Source organism: Apteryx rowi, unplaced genomic scaffold, assembly GCF_003343035.1.
Source record: "Apteryx rowi isolate R43461 unplaced genomic scaffold, aptRow1 scaffold_614, whole genome shotgun sequence".
NCBI classification, from domain to species: Eukaryota; Metazoa; Chordata; class Aves; order Apterygiformes; family Apterygidae; genus Apteryx; species Apteryx rowi.
The window spans coordinates 7414-34111 of record NW_020450888.1 but is presented as its reverse complement, the minus strand read 5'-3'; the positions used below and the strand labels follow the sequence as shown (position 1 = coordinate 34111).

Genomic DNA, 26698 nt, shown 5'->3' with positions numbered 1-26698 from the left:
GCTATGATATCTATCTTCTTTAGTGGTAAAATCAGTAGGAGCAACCTGTTGAAATGTCTCTGCAGTTAGATATATACATGGAAAATGGAGACAGAGCAGGGAAGTGAGCCTGTGCTGATAACTCACTAGCAACCCAGTTATTCAAAGGTAAATAGCCAAAGCAGTGGTGTTATGGGAAACCTTTGCTGGCAGGGTGAGGTGGCTTTTGGTCACCACGACAGATCTCTGGGATCTTTTCTCTCCCAAGCCATTCTTTTCTGACAGTTGTCCCAACTGCTGATAAATGATGGGAGCAACAGAAAAACCTGGGGTTCCAACATGGCTCTAGCAGTCAGTACCCAGCCACAGGATTTCACGGTGGCTGGGGGGCAGGTGGGGTTCAGCTGGTGGTTTTACCAAACTCAGAATATGTTTCATGTACCTGACGGACATTGGCTTGCAGTAAATTTCCCAAGTGTTCCACTAGCTCAGAAAAAGYTGGTCTTTGCTTAGGATCTCCATGCCAGCAATCCAGCATTGTTTGGTACCTAGAAGGACAAGCCCATTAAAATATTAGCATGAAGAAAAAAGAGCATATTGCTTATTTGAACATCTGCTATTATTGTGAGATATATGTGGACAGCTAGAACAGTTTCTCACATTTCTGGTGTTGTATAGTCTGGTGCTCTCATTCTTGTTCCTTCTTTTAGTCTTCTGCAAAACTCCTCATCAATTTTCACTCCAGGGTATGGTGAAGCACCTAAAATGAGAGCAATGGCAATTTTAATGCATTTGACACTTAAATTCTTGGTTTAATTTTCAAACAAATAATTCACTACGGCCTGAGTTAATAAGGTAGTTCAGCATATTTGGATGTGCAAACAATTTCTATTTTGTGATGGCAATGGCAATTGATTGAGTAAATGAGGCACATAATCACATACTGAAATTGTATGAAGATGCATTTCAAGTCCACATTCTTATATTTGTACTTTGAGGAAATTTGAGTATTTTATTTTGATGGAGAAAAGCATAAAACAAAAAAGATTTTCATAATTCTGAATTTTTAAAGAAGTAAAATGTTAAAGATGATCCAAGAACAATTCTACTATTTTCTTTAACAGACATTTAAATTTGAAGATGGCTCAGTAATGAAATTGAAATGACTCACCTAATGAAAATATTTCCCACAGCAGAACTCCAAAAGACCATACATCACTCTGAATGGTATATACTCTATCAAAAATGGTTTCTGGCGCCATCCATTTTAGGGGTAGTCTGGCCTGAAAGCATTAAGAAAAAAATCCAACATCTCATAGAGATTAGTAAAACAATAAGTTTCCACAAACACACTTATGGTGAAAATGAAGCCATGACTTTGAATTAAATCTTTCTCAAGCACAGAGTCTCAAACTTACATCTCCTTTCCTGACGTAATCTGGGTCTTTGTAGATGTCTCGAGCCAAACCAAAATCACAGATTTTGACCACGTTATTGTCTGACAAGAGGATATTACGAGCAGCCAGGTCCCTGTGGATGCACTGCAAAGAGAAGTAAACAACCTGATACGCTGCCTGTTGTCACAGCTCTGTCCACAGAGCTGATCTCTTTCACATATGTGCTCTCCCACCCTCAAAGGCCAGACAGTTCTTAAAACCTTTTAAGCAAAAGAAACCTCATCATCAACTGTTACAGATTTTTAAGTGCTTTTTTGATGGTCACAACTGATTTGGCTCAGAAAGACTCGTATTCCCAAGTCCAAACATACATCTGTTTATCCACTATGCAGACAGGGCCTTTGAAGTTAGCTAATTAATTATCCTAAGAAGCTGACACAAAAAAGGTTCAGATCTGATTATCTTTAGAATTATGTAGGTTCACTCAAATCTGTATGCTCTACTCTTCCTCTGAAAACACAGCACACTAAATTCAATTCCAACACAAAGTAATCTTGATTAGAGAGAGGAAAGTCCATACTTTTACCTATATAGAATGACAGCTTAGCCAACAACCCAAAGACTTAAAACTCAAGCCTCAATAGCTTGAGACAAAAAAGCCAGGCTCTGTAGGAGGCTGCAGATTTGCTTCCAGTATGGACTAGGAATACAGATCCTGGAAAGATATACATATATACACCAACCAGGATGTATAAAATGTAGACAAATGCATGTTTACAGAAAAGGCTCTGAAGTCTGCACTTTTACACCTAACATGCATTCTAGAGCAGATTATACTCCCAGCTTCTATTTCCTTTTCCCATGTGTAAGTACTCTTTGTTTTTTTACAACTGCAGGCAATTCTCTCCCTTAATGGCATTTAAATCCTTTGAAACATGCACTATATGTATTTAGGATCAAACCCCACAGGAGAAGGCCAAAATGCAGTGGAGACGTTATTGACTGCTTGAGTATTTATTTTTTGGCAAAAGATTCTCCAAGGAGAGATTCATGGAGTTTCACAGGCAAGCATCATCTCTCCTTACACTGTCCTTCCAATCCCACCACACAAGCTATAGGCAATTTCCTCAGAGCAAGCTCTTTTTACTCTAGCTTAGCTCCACTTACTAGGAATCTGTCCCTAATTCCTTCAATCATCCTCATAAGTCAATTCCCCTCCTCCAACTACTTAATCATTCTTCTGAGAATCAATGACCACGAATCATATACAGATCACTAACATTTGTGTCAATAAATGCATGGCCTGTTTCACTCAGCAGTATTATGATTCAGACATGTTTTAGGGCAAAAAGAAAACATTGCAGATGATTGTTAGCCCAAAGATGAACACACTGTTTCCTTTTATAGACCTACAGCACTATTTCCTACAGTCAAATAAATAACATGCCACTCTTCCTGAGAAGTTCCTTACTTTGCGTGAAGCCAAGAACTCCATTCCCCTCGCCACCTGGAAGCTATAACAGATGAGGTCCTCCATGGTCAAAGGGTTCTTGCAAAGGTCTTCAGGACCAGCTGCAAAGAATCAGATGACAGTCAAGCCTGCCCTCTGTCACTGATTTTGCCTAAAACTGCTTCTTAGGTAGATGCCAGTGCTAAACTTATGCCATAGGAAACCAAGCCCTTTTTTTTGGCCACATCCATTAGCACTAGCAACGCATTTCACACCAAACTAGTCCTGTGCAAAATAAACTTCAAGATCATGCGTTATACCCCATACCTTCTTGCTTATTTCCACAGGTCTCACCAGTGGAAAGAGCTGCAAAACACTCCCAGAAGAAAAACAACCAAAAACCCAGCTCACAAGTTCCTAGGCCAGGAAAGGCTTGCTTTCGTTTCAACAGATGACTTTGGAGACTGATGAGAGGGAGGCCCCACCTAGTCCTTATGGGGGAAGAGTATGCCACAGGGAGAAAGACCTGAGTTTGGCAAAAAGCCCTGCTAATTTAGGGAAGAAGCAGCCTAACCTCATCCTGTAGCAACATAGAGGAGTAATGTACTCAAGTACCAACAAAGTTACCTAAGCATTTTGTTCCTGCCGAAATAAACAAAGGGTCTCTGCTCAGCTCCTGATTTTAAGAAGAAATCTATCAACAATTACAACACTGGTGTATAAGCCCTCATCTCAAGGCCTACTTTAGGCCTGCTGACTACTTCTTACATCATCCCAGCTCAGATGGTCAGTGGTTACACCAGAGAGGTCTGAAAAGGACAAAAATGATGTGGAAATGCACAACCAAGTGCATGCCAGACATCATCTATTAGGATCACATTGAAACAGCAAGATCACCCTCTTCATTAATCTACTGATGTTTTTCTTTACATTAAATGATTTTTAGTAGAAGTCCAGACACGCACAGTTGAGCTATGGCCTCCATCCTGACCAGTCTGATCCTACCACTTGCTGAAATCAGTTATCTGTGAAACATTTTGGCTGCACTGAGCACTTAGGACTACCACTGCCAAAGCAGAACATGGCAAATGTATCAGTGAAACCACTGCAAAGAGTATGCATATCCAGGGGAGGCTTTAAACAAGAGTATAAATCAGGTTCCTGTTCCTGACATACCATCTGCAGAGAAGGAAGGCAAATCAACTTCTCTGCTAGTAAGCAGTGAAGCATATGGCATTTCATGATATTTAACTTCTGGGCAAACACTGAGGAAATTGTTAGCTTTCTGGTAAACCCTGGCACATCCCCCTCTGCACTGCCTTCAGAGTGTTTGCCCCTTGATTTGTACTGAAGACACTGGAATGTTAAAAAGACTGATCTTCAGAAAATAGTGCACTACACATACATACACCCTTTCTAGATTGTAAATTATTTGGGATTGGGTCAAGGGTTTGGGATGCTAGACTACGGTGATCCATAAATCAGGAACTTTGGTCATCCAGGAAATACTCTGCACACAGTTACAAGGGAGCTTTGGAAATCACTCAGTCCCCCATGCCCTACATCAGCCCCTGCCAATGAAAGCTGTTCCAAAACCAAGAGAAGACATATCCTACCATCCTCCTCTTCCACATCACTCAGGGACCGCTCCTCCACGAACCCAGAGCTTGCTGAGCTCTGGCTGCTTGTGATGCTGTCCAACCGTTGCTTCAGGTCAGCGGAGATATCACCAACGTAGTTCTCTTTCCCCTGCCTAAACCTGGCACTTTTAGTCTAGAAAGGAAAAGGGGAGAGGAGGAGGGAAATCAAAAAAAAAAAAACATATCAGAAGCTTTTCCAATAGAGGAAATGATGTTCCACCCGCTCTGCAACAGGGGCATCACTGAAGTCATGTCGAGACAGCTTGTGTGGGCCTCGGTGTCCAGGCCACTTGCCCAAACCCCAGAGCTGGTAGGGCAGGCAGCCCAGTACAGGTGTCTTCGGGCTGCTCAGCTCCAAGCTGGCCCCAGTCAGGTGCTGCCTTGCCCATCTGGGCTGGCACAGTGACTGCACTAGCAGACACTGTGTGAGCCAGCGCCAGCCTCCAGCCTCCAGCCCATCACCACACGGGCTCACTGGCTCCGGTGTCCACTGGCTCAATCACAGCACTCCACTTCCCACGGCCAGAATATCTTTAGCCTGTCCCCGCATCCTTTCAGCTGCCCCCAGGGCAATGTTTTTATCTTTAGGAAGAAAGCCATGCTCACAAATGCCGGGCTGTCTGGTTCTCACAGCCTGTGGCCTGTCTCTGGCTGGATTCCTGGTCCCCACAACTTGCTAAGCACATATGATGCTGGTGAATCCCCTCTCATACTGCTGAATCTCTCTCTACACTACTATTGCTTCATCTGCAGCAGAGACCATTCCGCTAAACCTTAACCTTGGCCAAACCCCAAACAGCCCTCAAAATCTGATTTATTTCCTTCTTCTCCTAAGCCACTGAATGCCTCTGGAGAGAATCCCAGGTCCAAAGACTTCCTCTACTCCATTTCCATTCTCTCCTGCTTCGATTTTGTTACTTTCCTCCCATGGCAGCACTAGCTTTTTCCATTACTGATTCCCACCCCCATTGCTTGTATAAGCAAGGGTCAACACCCTTCTGAAACCTTGCCTCTTTCTTCACAGCCTCTCGGATATTTGTTTATCCTTTTTACCTCACAAAAACAAGTTACCTTTGCCAATATAAAGTAGTAAACAATGGCTCCAAGGATAAAGAAAAATAACCCCCTGGAGAATTGATAAACATTTTGAAGAAACTCTGATCTAAATACAGCAGCTGCAGGAAAACAGAAGCGTAAGCCTACCAACACTGCAGCGCACAGTGCAAGAGCCTCCCTCTGGGTTTTGGTGAAGAGGGTTAGGCCTCCTGATCATGATGTTCATTACTGAGCACCCACAGCCGTGTTCTTCATCAGGCATGTGATTCTCAGAGGGACTGAATCCACCCAGCCCTCTCTGGAAATCAAACCCCCTCACACATGTATCAGAAAAAAGCCTGAAAATGCCATCCTCCATCTCCCTTTAAAATAGGAATATAAACATGGGATGTGATGCAAGTCCTCCTTTGTAAAGAACCTTCAAGATGTAAAGTTTAACTAACTCAATAGATATATTGATTATACAAAAAGATTAACTGAGCAAAGTATGTGTAGGCTGGTTCAACCATGAGCCAAGCAGAGAGTGGAAAAGATCATGACATGTTGAAAAATATCTACGGATATTTGATGCATATATACACTAAGCAGAGAGTGCAGTTATTTAAGGTGGTCTGGAGCTTAACTGAGAAAGGAAAAAATTCAGGCTGATAATCAGAAAAAACTTCCTGACAGATTCAGCCAAGTGTAGAATAATCTGCCAAGGGAAATAGTGGAAGCCCAGTTTCTTTGCACATTTTAAGCTAACAATAACAAAATAGCTACAATGCAGGGGCCAGAGGAAAGACTAGATGACCTCTGATGTCTTTGCCGTCTCTCATTCCCACAAGAAGTACTAGATACTCTTATTAAGCATCCTCAAGAATTGCCACTACACTCTCCACTAGAAGCAGAAAAACTGTGTGTGGAAAAAAAAAAAGGTATCAAACATACAATTAATCTTGACTCCAATACCTTGTATGGAACAAATTCACCCCTCTTGCTCCGCAGGTAAGCTGACAAATTTCCGAACTTGCAATATTCCACAATCACCATGAGTGGGCCTGTATAATACACAAAGCAATTATGTAGAAAGATCATTTATATTCCAACTTATCTTAAGCATGATTTGTGATTAGAAATATATACATTTCAAAAAGCATTCTACTGCTTTCCCAAAGGTTTAAAAATACTCATAAAAAAAAAAAACAACACACTGTTCAAAGCAGGGAAATTACTCCTTTTCTGTTGTATAAGGAAAGAAAAGAAAGCATTTGATTTTCAAAAGAATGGGCCTAATTTGGTATGTGAAAGTGTATTTATATGTGTGTTTATATTTACATGAAAGTGCTAATAATTGTCTAAACTAATTGACACTGTAAGGTTGTAACATATACATTTGAATGAACTTCAGTGCAGTTAACCACTCAGCTGCAGTAAAATACATAGGTATATGATTAGCCATGCATTTTTGTGCAGACAGTTAAGTTCTAAAAACTTAAAACAGAAATCTGTTTCAAACCTAGATGCCTTAACATACAGCCCAAATGTGTTATTTCATGCTCAAATTGCTTCATATATGCATGTTACATTGACAAATTTCCACCCTAGTTTCCAGATACCGGACATTCTATTTTATTATGGAATAAACAAGAAAATAAATATTTATGGACTATGTTTCCTTCAAAAACTTTCATGGAACCTTACAAACTAAATTCTGATCCCAGAGTAAACCAACAAGTCAGCTTCCCTGAAAAATCATTGCAAAGTTACTTTGCACTGAATTTCTTCCAAATCAGCATGCAGTGATGGTTTGTTAAACTAAATATCTGTCCCAGATTATAAAGTAAAATAGGTTCATTCACCCAGAGCTGGAATCCAAATTGCAATCTCCCTTCCTACACACACACACACAATCCAAAGCCAAGGAGGGGAGTCAGAGCCTGCAGTTGCTCTGTAGACAGTGACGAGAATAAGACTGACTTGTGAAATCTGGTACTGGATTCAGACTCCAAGCCCCACATACATGGGGTGCCCACTATAAAAACTGATCTGAGGTACAGAAAGACGAAGTGACAGAACAACCCAGGGACAGAGCTAGATGCAGAACTCAGGGCTTAGGACCTCTTTTCCCTGTCGCTGAACCTGCTCACTCTTATCAGGAATCACCCTGGTGCCATCATTTAGAAAAGACAATTTCTTCCAACTCTTGATGATGAAACTCATTTCTCTGTGCTCCACGGGGTTTTCATTAGCACTTTCCTGCTCACTGAAAACCTGGAGGGCAACCCCATTACTTACCTCCTGGTTTTGTACAAGCTCCAAGTAAATTGACAACATTTAGATGATGGCCAATATGAATGAGAATCTTCAGCTCCGACATAAGTGCTCTGTGCTCACTGTGGGTTGCACCTTCTGTAAAGGTAACATAACACAGATGAGAAGCATTGCAGACAGAAAGGGTTTTCCGTCCTCCAACTCCCCTTCCTTCATTTTTTTCAGCCCATCTAATGAGAAGTCTTGTTGGTTAGCCTAGGTCAGCAATGCTGCAGGGCTCCTCTAAAGGTTAGGCACACACATAACAGGGTTGGTTCTCCTCTGTTTTTAAACCATTTCCAAACTCTGCAAGGGTAATACATCACAACAGGGACACAGACAGTCCAGACCAGCAAGCATCTTCTTTTCTACGAACCTCTTGAGTAGTTCATACTCTGCTGTTTGACCCTCCAGGCCCAGCCCACCCAGCAGTCAGTTGCCTAGCAGAGGTAGAAACATCACCCCATAGCCTTTGCTAAGGTCCATGCTTGGATCTGATGGGTCCACAGACTGGGGGAGATATGGCCAGGGGGTGGAGGGTCTGACCCCCCAGCCTTACCAAAAGGCTAGAGATGAGGCAGGTGTCCCCATCTCGCATAGACAGAAAGGAGAAGAGGAAAGAGCTGAAGCAACAAGGAGAGAGAGACAGAGGAGGCAGGTCTCTGCAGGCTGCCTGAGCGCCAGAAAACTGGAGGGACAGGGCTGCACCCCTGTCATTACGGCACACTTGTCCCACTGGTAATGAGTCTTGGCAGTATACAACAGTCAGTGTTAATAACAGTGCCTAAGCTCTGCAACTGCTCACACTGTACCATCAAAAATCCCCCAGGCCTTTCCCACCCTTCCTCCAGTACAGCACAGGGCTGGGATACATCCCCTAGCCACAAAGAGCCCCACTTTGCTGTTCCAGCTAAGTCCTCTTCAGGAACAGTGTTTCTGGGAACTGTAGCTTTGAACTTTCCTGTGGTGAATGAGAGGCAGTATAACATGTTCTAAAGTGAGGAGAAAGCTGCTCAAAACTACTACTCATTTTGGAGCATGGCTAAGTCATTGTTTGAGACTTGGCAGAAAGCCCCCCTGTCAGGCAGCATATAGCAAAAATGGACACGTGCAAACTGCTTGCAGGAGCAAGTTCACGTTCTGAATGTTGGTAGACTTACAACATAATGGCTAAGAAACCACAGAGGCACTGATCTTTAGTAATTACTAAAGAGGTTAATGTATGTACTTAGTCTAGTCTTTGCCTCATTACACTAGCTGTTAAGCTAAACTTGTATACATCATTGGTACAAATACTTTGGTTGTTTTTGTTCCCTTTTCCATCTGCTGGTTATGAGACTGGCAATATCCATACATTGTGTCTTCAAGGTGAAATTGAAGACTGAAGTTAAGCATGAGGCAGCAATGYGCCCCTGTGGCCAAGAAGGCCAATGGTATCCTGGGGTGCATCAGGAAGAGTGTTGCCAGCAGGTCGAGGGAGGTGATTCTCCCCCTCTACTCAGCCCTGGTGAGGCCACATCTGGAATACTGCATCCAGTTCTGGGCTCCCCAGTACAAGAGGGATGTGGCACTACTGGAGCAAGTCCAGCAAAGGGCTACAAAGATGATTAGGGGCCTGGAGCATCTCTCTTATGAGGAAAGACTGAGAGAGCTGGGACTGTTCAGCCTGGAGAAGAGAAGGCTGAGAGGAGATCTTATTAACGTGTACAAGTATCTGAAGGGAGGGTATCAAGAGGATGGAGCCAGACTCTTTTCAGTGGTGCCCAGTGACAGGACGCGAGGCAATGGGCACAAACTGAAACACAGACAGTTCCATCTGAACATGAGGAAAAACTTTTTCACTGTGAGGGTGACAGAGCACTGGAACAGGTTGCCCAGAGAGGTTGTGGAGTCTCCTCTGGAGATATTCAAAACCCGCCTGGATGCGATCCTGTGCAATGTGCTCTGGGTGACCCTTCTTGAGCAGGGGGGTTGGAGTAGATGATCTCCAGAGGTCCCTTCCAACCTCAACCATTCTGTGATTCCATGATTCTGCAAAATTTTAGTCGTCATTTTTACCTTTAAGCATTTTGACTGCCACTGTTTTGCAGGTAGCGGTTTTGTCAATCCCAAATGCATCTGCTTCTATCACCTGGCCAAAAGCTCCACGTCCAAGAGGTTTGCCTTCAGTGGAGGAGATGAACAGACCGTGATTTATTTGTCTGACACAGTGGGCAAAAGATGCAGAATAAACAACAGCTGTAAATTCAAATTATATATTTGAGAGGAGAGGATACATTAAATATAATCATTAACTTTTTCTCCATCGTGGAGTCAGATGAGGCTGTGATCCAGCAGTCTCCTACAGCTTTGACTGGTAATATGGAGGAAGGGCATTTTGGCATCTTACCCAAGTACAGAAAAGAACCGCTCTCTTACAGTGCCAGTTCTGCATGCATCAGCCTCAGAGTACTCCCCCAGGGGCTTCAGCAGCAGAGTAGTCTGCAGGCAAACAGGCCATGTTCTAAAATGCCTCCCGGCCCAGGGCTGCAATATTACTAAATGGTTTATGTAGTGAAAACACACCTAGCTTTAGCCGGTCTCTGGGAAACTCCCACTTGCTGGCATCATAAGGGAGCCGTTCACAGTGCTCATCTATAGGGACTTCATCAGGATCCATTATGATTGACAAGTAGCCAGTCTTCATGTCCCCTCCATTGGCCTGGAAAACGATATTAGTTGTAGTTGCAGATTTTTTAGTGGAGATGTAGAGACAAAGTGCCAGTTTCTCACTCTGTAGCGTTCTACTACTTCCCAGAAATGTCAAGCTACCATTCCCCTACACATTGTCATTGTCAGTGTGATCATCATTAATTACTTGTATTTTTAATAAACAAAAACAATTGAAACACTTTTTCTCTTCTGAGGGCCAGTTCAATTAAAAACAAATTTCTGTGCCTTCAGTTCCAAGCAAGAATGTTATGGCATGGAGAGAAAAAACGTGTCTGTTGATTTAAGAACAATAGAAAGAAACAACACAAAAGAACTCAAGTCAGCTTTCATTTGTCATGCAAGACCAGTGCTGATAGGACAGTAAGAGAATTATTTCATTACCCGCTTAACGGTCCGGAGGATGATTACAAGAAGCAACCAGAAGAACATGGCAATCACTGCAGTGCCAACTAGGATAATGAGCTCCAGGTTTGTTTTCTCTTCAGCGCCTGGGAAGAAATAAATGAATGTTTGAGTGATAGCTGGAAACACATTGGTTTTGTTCATTCATTAAAATACAGAATGAAGTTCCTTGTTCTGAAGGTTCGTTTTAAAAATGCAACATGTAGCAAGGAAATGAAAGCAAAGCAAAACAAAAAGCTTGCTTTTTATGTTGGAATATTACTCTTAGTTCTGTGTTGTTTTACACCACACAGTTGCTTAGCATCAGCTTTGTTCATCAAATGCTGAATGGGGATAACCAAGGACAGAATCTGGACCTTTGACAGCTAATAAGAAGTAAAATCTCGTATTTTAAAAAGAAACCGTTGTTTTGGAATACCCCAAATGAATGATTCTTTCTCCAGAAAAGAAAAATATGTATATCATGTAGTAAATAAAGTGCTGTGAGAATGATTCAGAAAACAATCTCTCTCTTGTCTCTTTACATGCTTCAGCAGGGGTATGAAAAATTTGGTTCTGCAACAACACATGAAAATAAAGACTTATTTACAGCATCCCTTTTCCAGTTCAAAAGTCACCAGCACTTGAACACCACTTGAGCATCTAGTGACACGTGAAAGTAGCTCTCTTCTCCAGCTCCCATCCCCCATATTATGTTCCATTTTATCCCTCGCAGGATATCGTTTCTCCTATATAATAACACACTAAGTTTTCTCCATTGTTTGGCCCCTCATAAGCTGTATTATAAATTTCTGACAATGAAACAATGTCATACAAACATTTCCGATTTTTACAGACTTGCAGATCATGACCCAACTATATTTACTACATCAGCTGAAATCTACATTAATGTTATCTGCAGATAATTTCTACCTCATGTAAACATAGTGCGCAACATCTTGATATCCTAATGGCATCTATGAATAACAGAATACTGCTTTAAATAGCTTAATGTAATAGAATGGACAATCACCCTGACTAATATGACAGAGACTTGTGAAGGATTCAATGACTAGTTTTCATAAACATACTAGTATCATGGCCAGGGAGCTTTTAGTTCAAGGTTTTTAATTGCAAAGTCTTAACTCTTCTTGGAAAGTCCATAGTGGTTCCTCAGCCTGTGGACTAACCCCTTGCTGGGATCTACTTTTTATTTTTGCGGGTTGCAGTTCAGTGTGCCATAATAGGRTGGGAACAAATGAGACATGGGTCTCTCAACCACTAATTTCAGAGCTTGGTGGATTAAGCCTGGAGTCCCTTAACCCCAAAACACTATCTGCTCCTATCACTGAAATCGGACAGCATTACAACAGGCTGCACAAAGTCTTCACTCTGTTTTTCTTAGATGCTGTGACATCAATTAGATAGTTTTAAAAGTTATTACTCTTTAAAAATCATCATTTGACAGCTGAGTTACCAAGACAATAGAGGTGTCCCAGGACTTCTGCATGTTTAGGCAGGTTATGCTTTATAGGTATATATGCAGTTTAAACTGTCAGAGTTTTCTTTGCAATAGATTTGGCTTTTGCTGAAATGCAATAAACCTTGCAGAGAATAAAGCATCAGCCTCAACAGCTGGAATTATGATGCTGACAGTCGGTTATGACAGGATGCAATCTGAGGTTTTGGGAATCGTTAGAACTTTTGACAAACCTCATGATATAATTTTAGAATTTTGATCAGGATAGCAGGTAGATTTTTCCTTTTAGTGTTCATAACAATTTCATGCACAGTCTGGAAACAAACTGATACTAACCTTCCACTGCAAAAAAAGCCACTGCTTTTCTGCATCCAAGGACATTGCAGGCAAGGCAGGTGTATAGCCCACCATCTTCTTTCCTCACTCGACGTATGGTTAATGTTTTGTTCCCATCTTTCAAAACAATACCTGGAAAAAGTAATTATTCTTATTTCTGCTAGCTTTTTGACAGTTTGTGCAAAGAATTAAACTTATTTTAGCTTTATATCTGTCCACATAATCTTAACAAGTATGTCACACTAGAGTGAGAAGAATAAGGAATTAAAAAAAACACAGAAGCAAAAAGGTAGAACTAAATCCTACCTAAAAAAATTATTTATTTATTTATTTATTTATTTWTTTTTTTTACAAGATTTGTGACAAGGAAAAGTCTGATAATTTTAAATTATATCAAATGAACATTTAACCTGGCCCATACTAAAAAGGTTGGCTTCAAGTTTCAGGCCATTTTTAAACTTTCTAAAAAGTAACAGTGGGTAATACATACAAACAAAATGTCACTTCCAAAGAAAAAAATTGAGACATTCTTAAAAATTCAAAATGAAACTTTTCTTGATGGAAGTTAGCAATGTGTTCCATGAAAGGAAGCCCTTAAGTGATATAAAATTCATAACAAACGAGCAATCCCTCACCAGAATCTTCCACAAGTGTTTCATTATTTTTAAACCACATGATGTTTGGAGGAGGAATGCCATTCGCTGTGCATGATACTTCTATAGTTTCACCAATGTTTGTTGTTTGATTTTCCAGATTTCCTACAAGTGTGGGTGCCATGGGCTCTGTTGGTACAAAAATAAGAAAAAATCTCTGAGAATTTAAGAAAACATCTACTTTTGCAGTACTAGTATTTGATGACACAGTTGACCCAGTAAAGAAGTCTCAAATCCTTTTATAACATCAACAGTCCCAAGGTTCATATAAAGATCATAGTTAACCTTCCATATTTTATGAGAAAATCATAATACTAAGAAAGTTTTTAACAGTGTTGATGTAACCTGCTTTGGACTGTACAATTTGTACAGGCTGCTGAGGGAAGAAGGAATAGGTGAGAAATTGCTTCCCTCACATTTCAATTTTCAGGCCTGTTACAAGAAGTCTGATATCGTCAGTCCTGCAGACATTGGTTCAGGACAGCCCATGAGCACACATAGGTATTTCCCTGAATTGGCACCACAGTTGCCTAATCATCCTAGATATCTAGGCCCCAAAACAAAAGCATCTTTATTTGTGTCAAAAGCTAATTGATTATAAGTTTGTATTGCTGGTGTCTAAATCTCAGCGTTATCTGATAACAGTTTTAAATTATACATATAATCTCAAACTCAAGAATCAGTGACACAATGCAGTAACATGAATGCCACCAATATAAACAGGCGTTTACAGCTAAACAGGAAAAGGTGTTTTGAAATGTAAAATTGCAAAGTTATTGAGCTACCAACATGTGACACTATCTGGGCAAAAGCCAAACTCGACTCCTTGCATAGCACAATTGCACTGTCAATGTTTTCTCACTGGTACTGATGAAATGGTAAATCCCTGCTGCCTGCACAACTCCCAGACCCACAATATCAGCAGCAGTCAATACGTTCAAGGCATCCCCTTTGTTTACAACAAACAGTCTAAATCTATTTAACAAAATGAGCGCACCATTAAGCGTCACACGCAGGGCCTGAACATACCAAGGACTGACACTATTGCAGTAGTTTTCTTATGCAACAACACATTTTGGTTCGCAGTTAGAAATACATACCTTGAACAGTGAGATGCTTGACCAGGCAGTGCTGTGTTTTAGCCTTTTTGTCCTGAGCAATGCAAACATAGTCGCCTCCATCCTGGAGAGAGATGTTACGGAGGATGAGCTCTAAGGTGACATTTTCACCATCGGTATTTGAAACCGTTGCATTCAGCTTCTGAAGAGCATCAAGGTTCTTGCAAACAGGCATGGGTAGCCCTCCAAAGGGAGTCTGTGAAGCATGAGCACTGAGTTTGTACCATGATAGCTTCTCAAAGGTGAATTTGTCTGCTGTGCATTGCAAGGACATGTTATCCTTCTCTGTGAGTTGATTCCGAGGCTGGAGATTAATTTCAAGACCCCCTGCAAATCAAAAAATAAAAGAAATTCCTATTAGGTTGTACGTTTTTGTTGCCAACATTAACTTGAGAAAGCTTCTTTGGAAACCTGCAAATATAGCCTTATCCTCATTTTACCCAGATGTAAATGTGGAAATAAAACATTTACAAATCAGAGCAATTATTTTTATAAAGAAAATAATCTCATTAAAGCAACACACTTAATATAGATCAAAGATAGGCCCATGTAATGAATAGAGTTCCTCTTCCTATAGAAATTTCTGGCAGCCTAAGATGATTCTCAGCATTATTTTATGGTTAATTTTTAGATTTGAATTAAAATATTATTTCAGCATGTAAATATGGAGACTGATTTTCAAAAAGACAGAAGCTCTTTTTCACCCAGTTTTGAAAATGTTAGTCTTAGCTTTTATAGTACAACTTCACTCATCTTGTGACACTAGCATAATTTCTCCCTTGCTTTTTTTCAGTGACTACAGTAGCCCAATAGCAATTACTGTCAGGACAATAGTGCCCATTCTACATCATTTTCATGGGCCTGTCACTCCATTGATGCCAATAAAACTAACCACTCAGTAAAAGGTAATTAGAGATTTTAAAGATTGCATTAGGAAAATATTCAGTAGGCCATATGGATTAAAGGATTTTAAAAAAGACAGGAATCAAATAATAGCGTTGAAGCTCATGTCATTATTGAAGCAGAGGAAATAAGATTAATTTAACACGACTGTTTTCAACAAGGTACACTTACTGGTCACATGAAAGGAGATAACTCTCTCACTTGACCCGGCTCTGTTTGTAGCCATACATCTGTACAAAGCAGACACATTTGCTGCTTGAATCACAAGGGTGCTCACCGTCTACAAAAGAACAATCGAGTGTTAGTGCCAATGCAGGTGAGCCTAATCATCAAAATAGCTCAGCAAAGTATCATGTAGGTATCTGCAAAACTGAAAATTCCTCCCCACAAACCCAGGACATGTCGTGTGCACAGTTTGTTACTGCTGTTTACATTTTTTTGCTTAGGTGTGTAACAATAAGACAGAAGAAAACAACAAAAAAACCTGCCAGAATGCTCACTTCAGTGTACATGTTAATAAACGCTGCACCCACAATTTTTTCTGCTCTTCAGTCTCTCCAAACTCCCCCTGATGCAGTTAAAAGGTGACATTAACTCACCTAACTCCAAACCCATAAAGAGTAAGCACTGAAATCTAAGTAAGTCAGGTTTCTCAATGGAGGGTCACTTTGGGTAAGCATCTCAAATATTTGAAGCATCTATCTCTGTCTATTACTTTCAGCAGGCATTTAAATGACTAGGCTAGAGCAGATCCCTAAGTTTTAAGTGGCTAACATTAGATGAAAGGAGTCTAATCTTTAATGACATATTTCCAGATCCTTGGACCACTGAACAGGGCTAATCATTCCCAACTAATAGAAAAGAAAATCTGCTCACCTTCGTTTTTCCAGCAATAGTAACAACTCGATGTTTAATTTCAATCTGATTCCCACCCTTTCTCTCTGAGATCACTTTCCATTTTCTGCATGCATATGGACTGGCTCCCGAGCGGACTTTTCTGAGAGAGAAGTAGAGACATATGCTTTAGATAAGGTAAATATTAGCCCTTCAAGAATGTGGGGTTTTTTTTGTTCTCTTTATAATATACAGATACTTATCTATAAATCAGATGGATAAGTGGCCATACTCTACATCTGAGAGGGAAGAGTATGTTTCTGGAAACATTTCTATTAAATTGCACCCTATAACCTTCTGAGACCTTTATGCTCTGTAAAATAAGAATTCCCCAAGCCTAAAGGTGAATTTCCTAATTAATCTGGCTATGTCAGCTCAATCAGGATGCTTGGAGGGAAGCAGCTATTCTGGGAACAAACCTCCATTCACAAATGGGTGATTCAAGTTAATTTAGTTCAAAGGAAGACAGAGAGACATAGAAATCACTGAAGTCCCTAAAAGAATTTCTTGAGGACAGTAGCCCTTGTGTAGGAAGCAACCAGGCACCAAAGGAAGAAACTAGTGGAAGTCATTTTAAAAACAACAACAGGAAAGAAGAATGCTTTTTTTTTTTGCCTTTTTTTTTTTTTTTTTAAAAGGAAATCTGGGCTTATGGCAGGCCCAGATAAGGAAAGCTGCATGAATCTCAGTCAGGCACTCTCTCTATCATTCCCCAACATCAAGCAGTGCACTTCCTCTGAGATACACTTTCACACAGATAAAGAGCACCATATACTCCGCACTTGACCAGTGCAAGAAAAAAAACACAAAGATCTGTAATTAGCATAAACAGCAAATTTCCTGTGTTTGGGATTGAGTTTTGGGCCTGCAGCTGCCCAATGAGAGATCTGATGGGACAGCATACAGATAGCTGTCTCTGAAACCCAGCACAAACCAAGATACCTTCAAGAAGACCTGAAGACAACAAATGAGTGCTGCCGGCTTCTCGCTGAGGGTGGCCCTTGCCTTTACAGCTCATTGCCTACAACCTCAGCAGAGCCTGACTGTGGCAGCCTGCCTATTAAGTAACACAGTCTTTCCTTGACTGGTTATTGGGTTAATTTTAACCATGTCCTACAACATGAAGTCACTTTGAGCCTATAGTTGTCACAAGCAAAAGCTCAGCCATGACTTAAATGGGAGCAAAACACAGAGAGAGAGAGATCTATCTGGTGGCAACAGTTCCTGAGCCTGAACCTTTCTGTATCCAACTCTCTGTCCAGCGATATATACTTGTACAGGGTGGCCCTAATTTTCCAGTCTAGCTCAGCTGAATTCAGTTCGAAATCGAAATGGAGGAAGACATCACGGTTACCTTCCAACCCTGCAATTCTGATCAAACCCCGCTCTAAAACTTTAGCTAGCTGTGCTAACTCTGTTTCTAGCTGAGAGCAGGCTTAAGAGGACATTTCAGCAATCAGCGACCTTGAAAGCAGAGAAATTTTCCAGCTATGTTCATTCCCTGCCAGGAAGCTCCCTGCCCTCTGGGAAAGCCTCTCAGGGAAGTTAATGTTCCTGCCTTTCTGCCTCATATCAGAAGTTCTGTCTGCACAGGGCTCAAATTTGTACTCAGTAAAGAGTCTGGTCACAAAGGTGATAAGCCAATGGATACCAAAAAAAAAAAATCCCCAAGGGGCTACAGAAGTCACAGAAGATAGAAAAGTTGCCGTATCACTTAGCACTTACTGGGGGCTGAAAGTGCACTCCTCCTCCAGCTGCCAGTACCACAGGATGGTGGCGGGAGGCGGGACCGCGTAGACAGTGCAGGTGAGTGTTTGAGTCGAACCATACTTGTAGGAGTCAACAGGCGCCAGCAATGAGTTCTCACCAATTTGAGGAGGAACTAGAAGAGAGATCCAGCATGTTACACCTCCTAGGTGGACAGTCCCTCTTCTGCTAGAAAGGAGGGATGTTCTTGGACTGCATGGTATAAACAACCTCTCATGGCAACTAAGTCACTCAGTGCCCCAAATTGCTTCATCCTGTAGGAAGCTGGCTGTCCTCAATGCCATCTGACTGCAACAGAGAACATCTCCAAAGAAAAAGTATATATGAGGAAGAGATGAACATGCCCAACACCTTGCAGGATCAGGCCCTCAAGACAAAATGCTTAATAGCTCTAACAAAAACTTCTTTCATTACTCTCCAGGCTTAAAATGTAGCCTTCAAACTTGCACTACTAACTCCAGCCATTAAAAGCATATTACTTCCCAGCCCTGACCCCACTGCATTTAGGCTCACTGCCCTTTTCAAGACCTGTGGCTTCCAAAGCACTCAGGCTAGGCTGTTTCCTGGGGAGCAGAGAGGAGGAGGAGGGCTCAGCGGGGCAGGGCAGAAGAGAAGGAGCAGCCCGCCTGGGGCAGGAAGGATGGGTGAGACAGGCCAGGACGGAGCAGGGTGGGGGAGGACTCTGGCAGCAAAGCAAGAGGGAGAGAGCGTAAAGGGCAGGAAGAGAGCAGGACACAGAGGCAAAGAAATAATATACAGAAAATAAAAAGGAACACACACACACACACACAGAGACACACACACACACACACACAAGCATCATCACAACAACAAAAGTCTGCAGTCTCTCGAGAGGTAAATCCTGAAACAAGGATGGGCCATCTCTGCATTCCCACGACTGAGGTTTTAAGTAATCTTCAGGCGCCTTCCCCCCCCACCATTGAAATCTTCATAGCACTGAGATAAATTTAATCCTAGAAATGGTAGTATACTTTGTCTACATGTAAAAGAAAGGTATCACTCATATATCACTTACCATTCACAAAGAGGTTGAACGTATGTCTCTTTTGCATCTTGTTATTGGGGTTTATAAGTACAACAGTATAATTCCCAGCATCCTTTTCAGTTGCTTCAGTGATTACTAATGTGTAGCCAAGTTTAACTGTATGATTTGCATTGATGGCTTTTCCATTTTTATACCTAAAGAAAATATATGGTGCTTTGAAGACTTCAGGGATTTACCTTGACTAAGTTCAGTTTTTCTAACATTGTGTGTCCTGATTCTTACCATTTTGCCTCTGGTGGAGGATATCCTTTATACCTGACAGGAATTTTGACTGTGTCACCTAACTTTGTCTCAACCACATTCTCCATTTTCTCCAAATGAATAAAAGGACTTTCTGAAAAAAAAAAAAAAAAAAAAAAAAAAGGTCTTTTCACACTGACAGAAATCTAAATTGTCTCCATTTGGGTTTGCGTTTAACAGCAGTTGACAGAGAAAGGCCCATGATAGGATGCCACTGAAACAGCACGGGCAGCTTCAAACGTATGATCTATGAGACAAGCCTGAGCCCTAAACCCCAAGTTGGGCTCTGGAGAGACGGACCCACCATGCCCACAGTCCTTTCCCTCACACAGTGGAAGGGACCAGTTCCCTCACTGGGGAGCTCTTGAGAGCAACGAAGACAAGACTCAGCTCTCAGGACTGCACACCACCTATCAGACACTGTCTATCTAGCCACTATTACTTTGTGACAAAGCAATTCTGAGACGTGAAAGGCACATGCTCAGCTGCACAGTATCCCATTTTAGCCTTTCCACTATTTCCACTTATATATATGTGTATCAGAAAACAGGCTTGACTGACTCATTTCAGGAAATAAAGTATTCAAAACTGCATGTGATAGTTACATAATTGAGGAGAGGCTGAAAATATTTATTTGAACACTCTATTTGCAGTCACAGAATACTCTGAAATGATTTACTCTACTTTTTAAAAACCTTCATTCAGACTAAGACAGTGATTGGCCCATTGGCTAAGATTTAGGGTGGTATTGATTTAATATCTGGTACACTCACTATAGCAAATGATCTGGTTTTGGCTCCTGAAGAGAAAGAGACTCAATTTTCTCTTGGGTCCTTTCTATCTTGAATCACTGTGTCACATAAGAAGTTTGAAGGTAAAAAAAAAAAAAGCTATTAAACCCTCTGAAATCAGACCTCAGGAAAACCACAGTCTCCTCCAAAACATAAAAAACTTTGTCTGAGAAGTTAATTAAAAAACTGCCATTCTCATGCTGGTAAGTTTTCTAGAAGTAAGCCAGTGGAAGCTGCTGGGGCTCTGCACAAGAGGGCCTTGAGAAAAAGACTGTAGGATGTGGCCTCGTACTTATCTATGCACTTAACCAGAGTTGTTTCCTTTGCATCATTTCTGTATGACCAGAACTAGAGTTGATTCAGATATTCATAATATAAAGGCCAAAAGTTTTATTCTCCTAGCTTCATTCATGCTGACCCAGACTCCCGTCCCATGGAGACACCAGAATCTAGCTTAAGTTCACTTGGTGTGAGAAAAGCCAACCTTTACACAATTATCCACACAAACTAGCTTTACAGTACTTCAGAGAGGATAACACAGAAGAGGATCAGAAGTTATCCTCAGTTTATTTTACTGTTCATTTTCCTATGGGATTTTATAGCTTTCAGTAACAATCACATACACTATCCTTTAAAAGCTTATCATTAGATAATCTTGTGATATAAATATAATTCTATTGAAGCACATGCTAGTGAGTGCAATACTGTAGCTACAATTTGGTTAACTGCTGTACATTGAAGTTTTTCATTATATAACATGGCCTATATATATCATATGGACATTCTGCATCCCAGTAATCAACCCCAACTCTCAAACAACCAACAGAACTGAATCTGAACATCCCATACCATGGATAATGAAGTAACTGCTGTTTTTCATGTTCATACGGCCACTGGATGCTGCACAAGTATATCGACCTTTATCACTTAAGGACACACTGTCAATGGTAAGAGTGCTTACAAACTTGTTTATTTCTCCTGCAGTGATTTTTAAATCCCTTATGGTTGCACGCTTTTCCTGTAACAGATAAAAGATAGAATTGTTTTGGAATTGGTTTATTCTTATTCTTCCTCTCATCCTTTGCAGAACTGTATATACAACAGACTAGACTTTGTGTATTATCAGCTGTTTTGTTAATATTACAAAGGAGGAAGCAACATTCTAACTAAGCCTAATTTTGTTGTGATGTCGGCACCTTTAGGCTATGGTTTTACCTTGATAGAAGGGTAGTCCCATTTAAAATCAATTCCCACATTCAGTTCCGTCCTTACGGTACAATTTAGAACCAGTTTTTCTCCTACTGCCATTTCTACTTGGTAATGCGGGTTCATAGTAAGGTCATAAATTCGGTATCCTAGAAGAAGAAAAAAGGCACAAAAATGGAGGGAAGAAAAACTTTCTTCACAGCATTTAGCAGCCACTTTCCCAGGAACATTCATCCTCTCGAAGCTCTAGCATGGTGCAGTGACTGGCTAAAGAAGTCTGGAGAGAAGGGATATGTCTGCACTGACCACTTCTGATCTGTGATGTGCGAGCTGCATCAGACAGCAGTGAAGCAGGACATATGCACTTGATTGGAGCCCCCCTGGTGTGGTCAGAAGAAACCTTCCCTTCCTGAGGCAGGGTAGGAGGTAGACAGGAAACACTGACCCACACCATCTTTTCCAGTGAGGTGCAACTGAGGTCTGCCACACTTCCAGGTGACCAGAGGCCAGGCCACAGCCCCCATAAGCACAGCACTGAGCCTGAGCAAATTCATCCTACGCCTCAGTTAGAGCAAAGGGACATCCCCATCTGTTATCAAGCAGCTGATTATAGGAGAAATTCAATGAGCAGCCATCAAGTCCTGACAGCACAGTGACAAATCCCACTCCCCATCGTTGCCACTACAGCTTGAAAGCAGGCATGCGGGGCAGGACACCCTCAATACTTTCTAGACGCTTAAAAGTTAGATGTTTAACATGAGCTGTTTCTCTCCTCCACAGTTAACAGGAGAAAGGCAAGGCACACCACCACAGAGCAGTTCCTTTGGCCAGTCTCAGACACCATCTTAGCCCTATGAGACCTAAAGCTAAAGGAGATGAATCCCCACCCCAACAATAACTTGGAACTTTATTAAGAATGACAGTCTGATGTTGGTAAAATTACCCAAAGTTTTCTTTGTGCAATCAAATATTTAAAATATTCCAGAATATATAGAAATTCTGAATTTGCTCCAAATCAGAGCAAAGAATGATGAACTAGGTGGAGAAGCAAGAGTCTGCCACACAGAGTAAAAGATGGAGGGCTGTTACACTTATGTCTTCCTGCTTCAATGGCACTGCCAGGCAAGTGAGACTGTCTAGGTACTAACTAGCCTTTTCAAGTGGTTGTTGTGTCCTCAGAGTCAAAAGAGGAAAAAATGCAGTTTTAATTCAGGCTTGAGCCTTCACAGAATCATCATGTTATTTCTGAGTTTTGATGAACAACTGACAAGATATCAAGAGAGTATAAATTTCTTTCAGAGTCAGGACTTAAGTATGAAGGCAGACAAGACAACCAAATTCTTAGTGTGACACCCCCTCTTCAGTTCCTCATTCCCTTGGTATCACCTCAGAGCAACTCCCTTCCATCTGCTGCTAAGGGATGCCTGCCTCTAGTTCCCTTCAGTTTTGACTTGGACCCTAGATAAGTGAATAAAGTACAAAAGAGAGTGACTTTAGGAAAAAAGGCTTGCATTGTTGGAAAAAAAAAATCCCCGGCATCCATGTAAAATACTAAAAATAGAAGCACTTATCCCAACAATCAACCAGAAAGAACACAATACATTGCATTTAAAAGCAAAGTAATATATATCACAACATCCATTTTGCATTAGCTGTATTGTCAGTGCTGAATAACCTACAGTCTAACAAAATGTAATTGGTTCAGTAAGTTGTATCAAGCAAAATAACATAGGCTATAGAGAAAAATCTTTGGCTTACCTACAACTGCAACTATGTATATCACAGACTGGTAGCTTTCATCATCTATTTTAGCTTCACAGAAGACCATGCCCGCATAGTTGATTAAATGACTGGGTATAGTGAAGCCTTTTTTATTATTCCATGAAATTGATTTACCATCAGGAACAAATATCTTCTCTGGATATTTCTGTTTAAAATATTGATAAAATATATGATCAAATTTAAAAAAAAAAAATCAAGCAATCACAAAGTTTTAAGTCCAATATTTTCCATAACAGCACAAGCCTAGTTTTAACATCTTAACTCAGGCAATCTTCCTTTCACAGACAATCACCCTGTATTTTCAGAGTGCAGGGGCATGGATGAGTATTGTTACAGCACTCACCTTCTAATCATAGGCTGTAAAATTCCCAGAGAGAGAAAGAAGTTTTTAAGAAACATATTTATACTTCAAATGATGTATTTAATCATATTGACTTTAACTAACTGTTAAAATAATAACGGGCTTTTTCCTTACCGCATGTAGAGATACATTGAGATTTGACACAGTTCCAAGGCATGGTACTACCACTGTTTTATTCTTAGTGATGTATACAATGCCAAGTTGATCACTAACTGAAGTCACAAATGGAGATCTGTAATCTATAAGAACATTTGGTTGGTAAATAGATACTATTTGTCAAGTGATTTTGGAGCAAATTTTTCCATCTTTTCTTTCTCTGTTTATTCCTTCTCAGATCAGTTTTATTTCTTTCTACTTGATAAAACACTTAAATGATGAGACTAAATGGGGAGGGGACTATGTTTTGACAGCCACACAGTTTTATAATACCATTATTCTCCAAACAGTTATCAGCAGGAGTATGCAATTCAGAGAATAGCTTCCTGCCACAGCACTCTTTGTGCTGGCAAAAATCTGATTTACCCTAGTATGACTTTGCTTGCATAAGTATTACAGGAAATACCAGTTAAAGTACTGACATGCTATACAGCCCCCAAAATGGCAAGGTCCTTTTCAAAGTGAGTCCAAAAAAAAGTAAGTTCATGATCTTATAGAACAAGCTAACCCAAGTATATAATAACACCCCATTTTTAAAAATGTTGCCATAAGTTAGAATAAAAAGGAAATAGGGTGCATTAGAATATGGGTATCAAGATGAGTGCAAAAAAGGCAGATGCCTTAGTGTGTGTGCCTTCTTAAGCTGAGTGTATAACTGAAGGCTTTGCAGCGGCTGCCACACACTTCTGCATTTCTATCAATAGAACTGACAGCCTGAGTTTGAAACTTAGCTTTTAAAATATAGATTTTACTGTTATAGTCAACAAATGTATGGAAGCTCATGGTTTAATTTTTTGAACAGTATCAGATAGTACAAATGGTAAAAGGGTGGATGATATGTCTGTTTTAATAAATATATACAATCTCTATAATCTTCCCCTGCATGAAACTCCTACTGAAGTCATTAATAGCTCTGCAATCATGAAGACAGGCTCAGAGCACAGCAGAGAGATGCAGGCTAAGTTCTGGGCAGAGGAGAAAAGCAGATCAAGTACTGTATAGGGAAGGCTAATTTAAAATTACAAGCACAGATATTTTTCTATTGATGGCAGCAAGCATATTGGCATGTAACTACTCACCATGAAAATGAATAGGAAAAATAATAGTTTCATAGGACTAAAAATTCTAGGATTTAGAAATTTTAATGCCAAAGTCATTTTGAGATGCTTGATAGCCTTTTTCATTTTGCAGATAGGTGGGAATCACATAAGAACTGTGTAAGCACTTACCTTGAACATAGACATAAATGGTTGTAGCTGCCTGGTTGTCCCTGTAAAGGCACCTGTAGTCTCCTGTGTCATTGCCTATTACTTTTAGAAGAGTAAGCATCTTACAGTAGGGGCCATCACTACAGTTTGTCACAGCAATACGCTTCTCAGTACTGCTCTGATTGTTCGGCCAGAACCAGTCCAGCGCTCTCTGACCCCTAGGAAAGCAAAAGTCAGAGAAGCATTAGCACATGACAGGCACCGGTACTATTGCCAAGCTGGTAAAACTCAGTCCTGCTAGTCTCCACAGGTACAAAAAAGAATTGGCTTCAGTACCTGACACGGATTGTCGAGCCAAATATGACAAATTCACATGAACCGAGCTATTATTAATACTCACGTGGAAGCTATTTCATTTTGAGAATTCAGTTATGGTGAATCTAAGTAACACAAAACCTAAAAGGGAGAGGCAAGAGCCTCCCTGCCTGGCACACCCCGCGAGGATCCAGCTAGCGCCGCATCTCCCTGCGCTCCCCAGCTCCTCTCACAGGGTAGTGGTCGGGACTACACCAAGGCTTCTTCGAAGCACTTTTTATGCCATGCCCCTTGGCTAGCCTGCTGCTGCACTTTTCAGTGATCTTCCCTTGCTGTAACCCTTTAAGATCATTTCTAAAGCCCACCAGGAAAAAGCACGGGGGGAGGGGGAATCATGAAGGGAAGGGAGAGAAACAGGAGAGATGAAAGGGGAGAGAGAGATTCATCTGTAACTCTGTACAAAAACCCTCTGCATAAATCACCCACATCAAAATCACACTGGCCAGATTTGCCCTTACCTGCAAGTAATATTTAGAGTAGCATTTGCAGTTATTGTGAGGACATCTTTTTGGATGCTAAGGCTTGGTTGATCCAGAGAAATAAATAAACCTGCAAAAACATATATGAAAAACCTCAAATCAAAGCAACAACAAGACAAAAGTAAATGCTACTCAGTCAGAAAAGCATCATATACAAGTATATGCCATATGTTTTAAGTGGACATTTTCACATCATTTGGTTAACAGTGTAGAGGTAAATAATGACTTTTCACACATCCCAGAAAGTTCAAAAACTCTGTCATAACAGGAAGAAAAGGCAGATGGTCAGGACCTAGCTGAGAGCACTACAATTCATCGAGCCAGGGTGGAGTTCCTGTTTTTTTGCATTGCCAACTTCAAGGTCTAACAAGAGGATGTGGGACATTGAAATAAAGCGAACCTTCATCTGATGATCTCACCCCCTGGGGAAAGGGATCACCAGCTTTTCTTATAATAAATTGAATATATTTACATTCTTTGAGCCTGCTGATTAATGAATTCTGTGAAGAATTATTTTGCACAGTTTGTCACAAATTCAAGGTGCTATGAACCCAGCGCTGCTTCCCTTTACCACATTTTTCTAATGCTATCCCTCTCTTCCTAAGCAGTTAGGCAAAGGCCATCACTCTCCGGCTCTCTCCGCGCAAGGGGTGGCGTCGGGCTCGCCCCGCGCCACCTGCGCCCGGGAAGGCCGCGATTCCGGGGCCAGCGCCCGCTCTTCGGCAGCCGCGCAGCCTGCGCAAGGCTTGCGCGGCACATAGCAAGAGGCCTGCAGGCCGCCCCCAGGCTCCCGCAGGATATCGCCCCCAGGGGAGTACCGGGAACCCCGACGGGGACAGCGCGGCCAGCCGCGACGGCTGACGAGGCAGCGAGGCCGGGCTGGGAGCCTTCGCTCTTCCCCTGCGCTTCCCCTCGTATTTCCTCGTGGTGCAGTCGGTGGCCGTCCGCGGCAGCCCCTTCCCCCGCCGGCGCGCCC

At 41.3% G+C, this 26698-nt stretch overlaps 1 protein-coding gene across 1 annotated transcript in view; it reads right to left on the bottom strand.

Moving 5' to 3' along the window:
* KDR (kinase insert domain receptor) overlaps positions 1-25815 on the bottom strand; it is a gene marked incomplete at its 5' end in the record, with an annotated part of 32146 nt that extends 6331 nt beyond the window's left edge. The window contains 25 exons of the mRNA XM_026083754.1: positions 422-527; positions 640-739; positions 1151-1262; positions 1398-1520; positions 2848-2948; positions 4443-4599; positions 6474-6562; positions 7800-7913; positions 9873-9977; positions 10380-10515; positions 10908-11014; positions 12724-12855; positions 13359-13505; positions 14477-14821; positions 15569-15677; positions 16274-16394; positions 18017-18173; positions 19095-19258; positions 19347-19458; positions 21005-21173; positions 21371-21510; positions 23120-23288; positions 23619-23743; positions 24890-25086; positions 25702-25815. Of these exons, the coding sequence (XP_025939539.1) occupies positions 422-527; positions 640-739; positions 1151-1262; positions 1398-1520; positions 2848-2948; positions 4443-4599; positions 6474-6562; positions 7800-7913; positions 9873-9977; positions 10380-10515; positions 10908-11014; positions 12724-12855; positions 13359-13505; positions 14477-14821; positions 15569-15677; positions 16274-16394; positions 18017-18173; positions 19095-19258; positions 19347-19458; positions 21005-21173; positions 21371-21510; positions 23120-23288; positions 23619-23743; positions 24890-25086; positions 25702-25815 (3451 nt within the window). The remainder of the gene's footprint in view (positions 1-421; positions 528-639; positions 740-1150; positions 1263-1397; positions 1521-2847; positions 2949-4442; positions 4600-6473; positions 6563-7799; positions 7914-9872; positions 9978-10379; positions 10516-10907; positions 11015-12723; positions 12856-13358; positions 13506-14476; positions 14822-15568; positions 15678-16273; positions 16395-18016; positions 18174-19094; positions 19259-19346; positions 19459-21004; positions 21174-21370; positions 21511-23119; positions 23289-23618; positions 23744-24889; positions 25087-25701) is intronic.
* Positions 25816-26698: the final 883 nt, after the last annotated feature.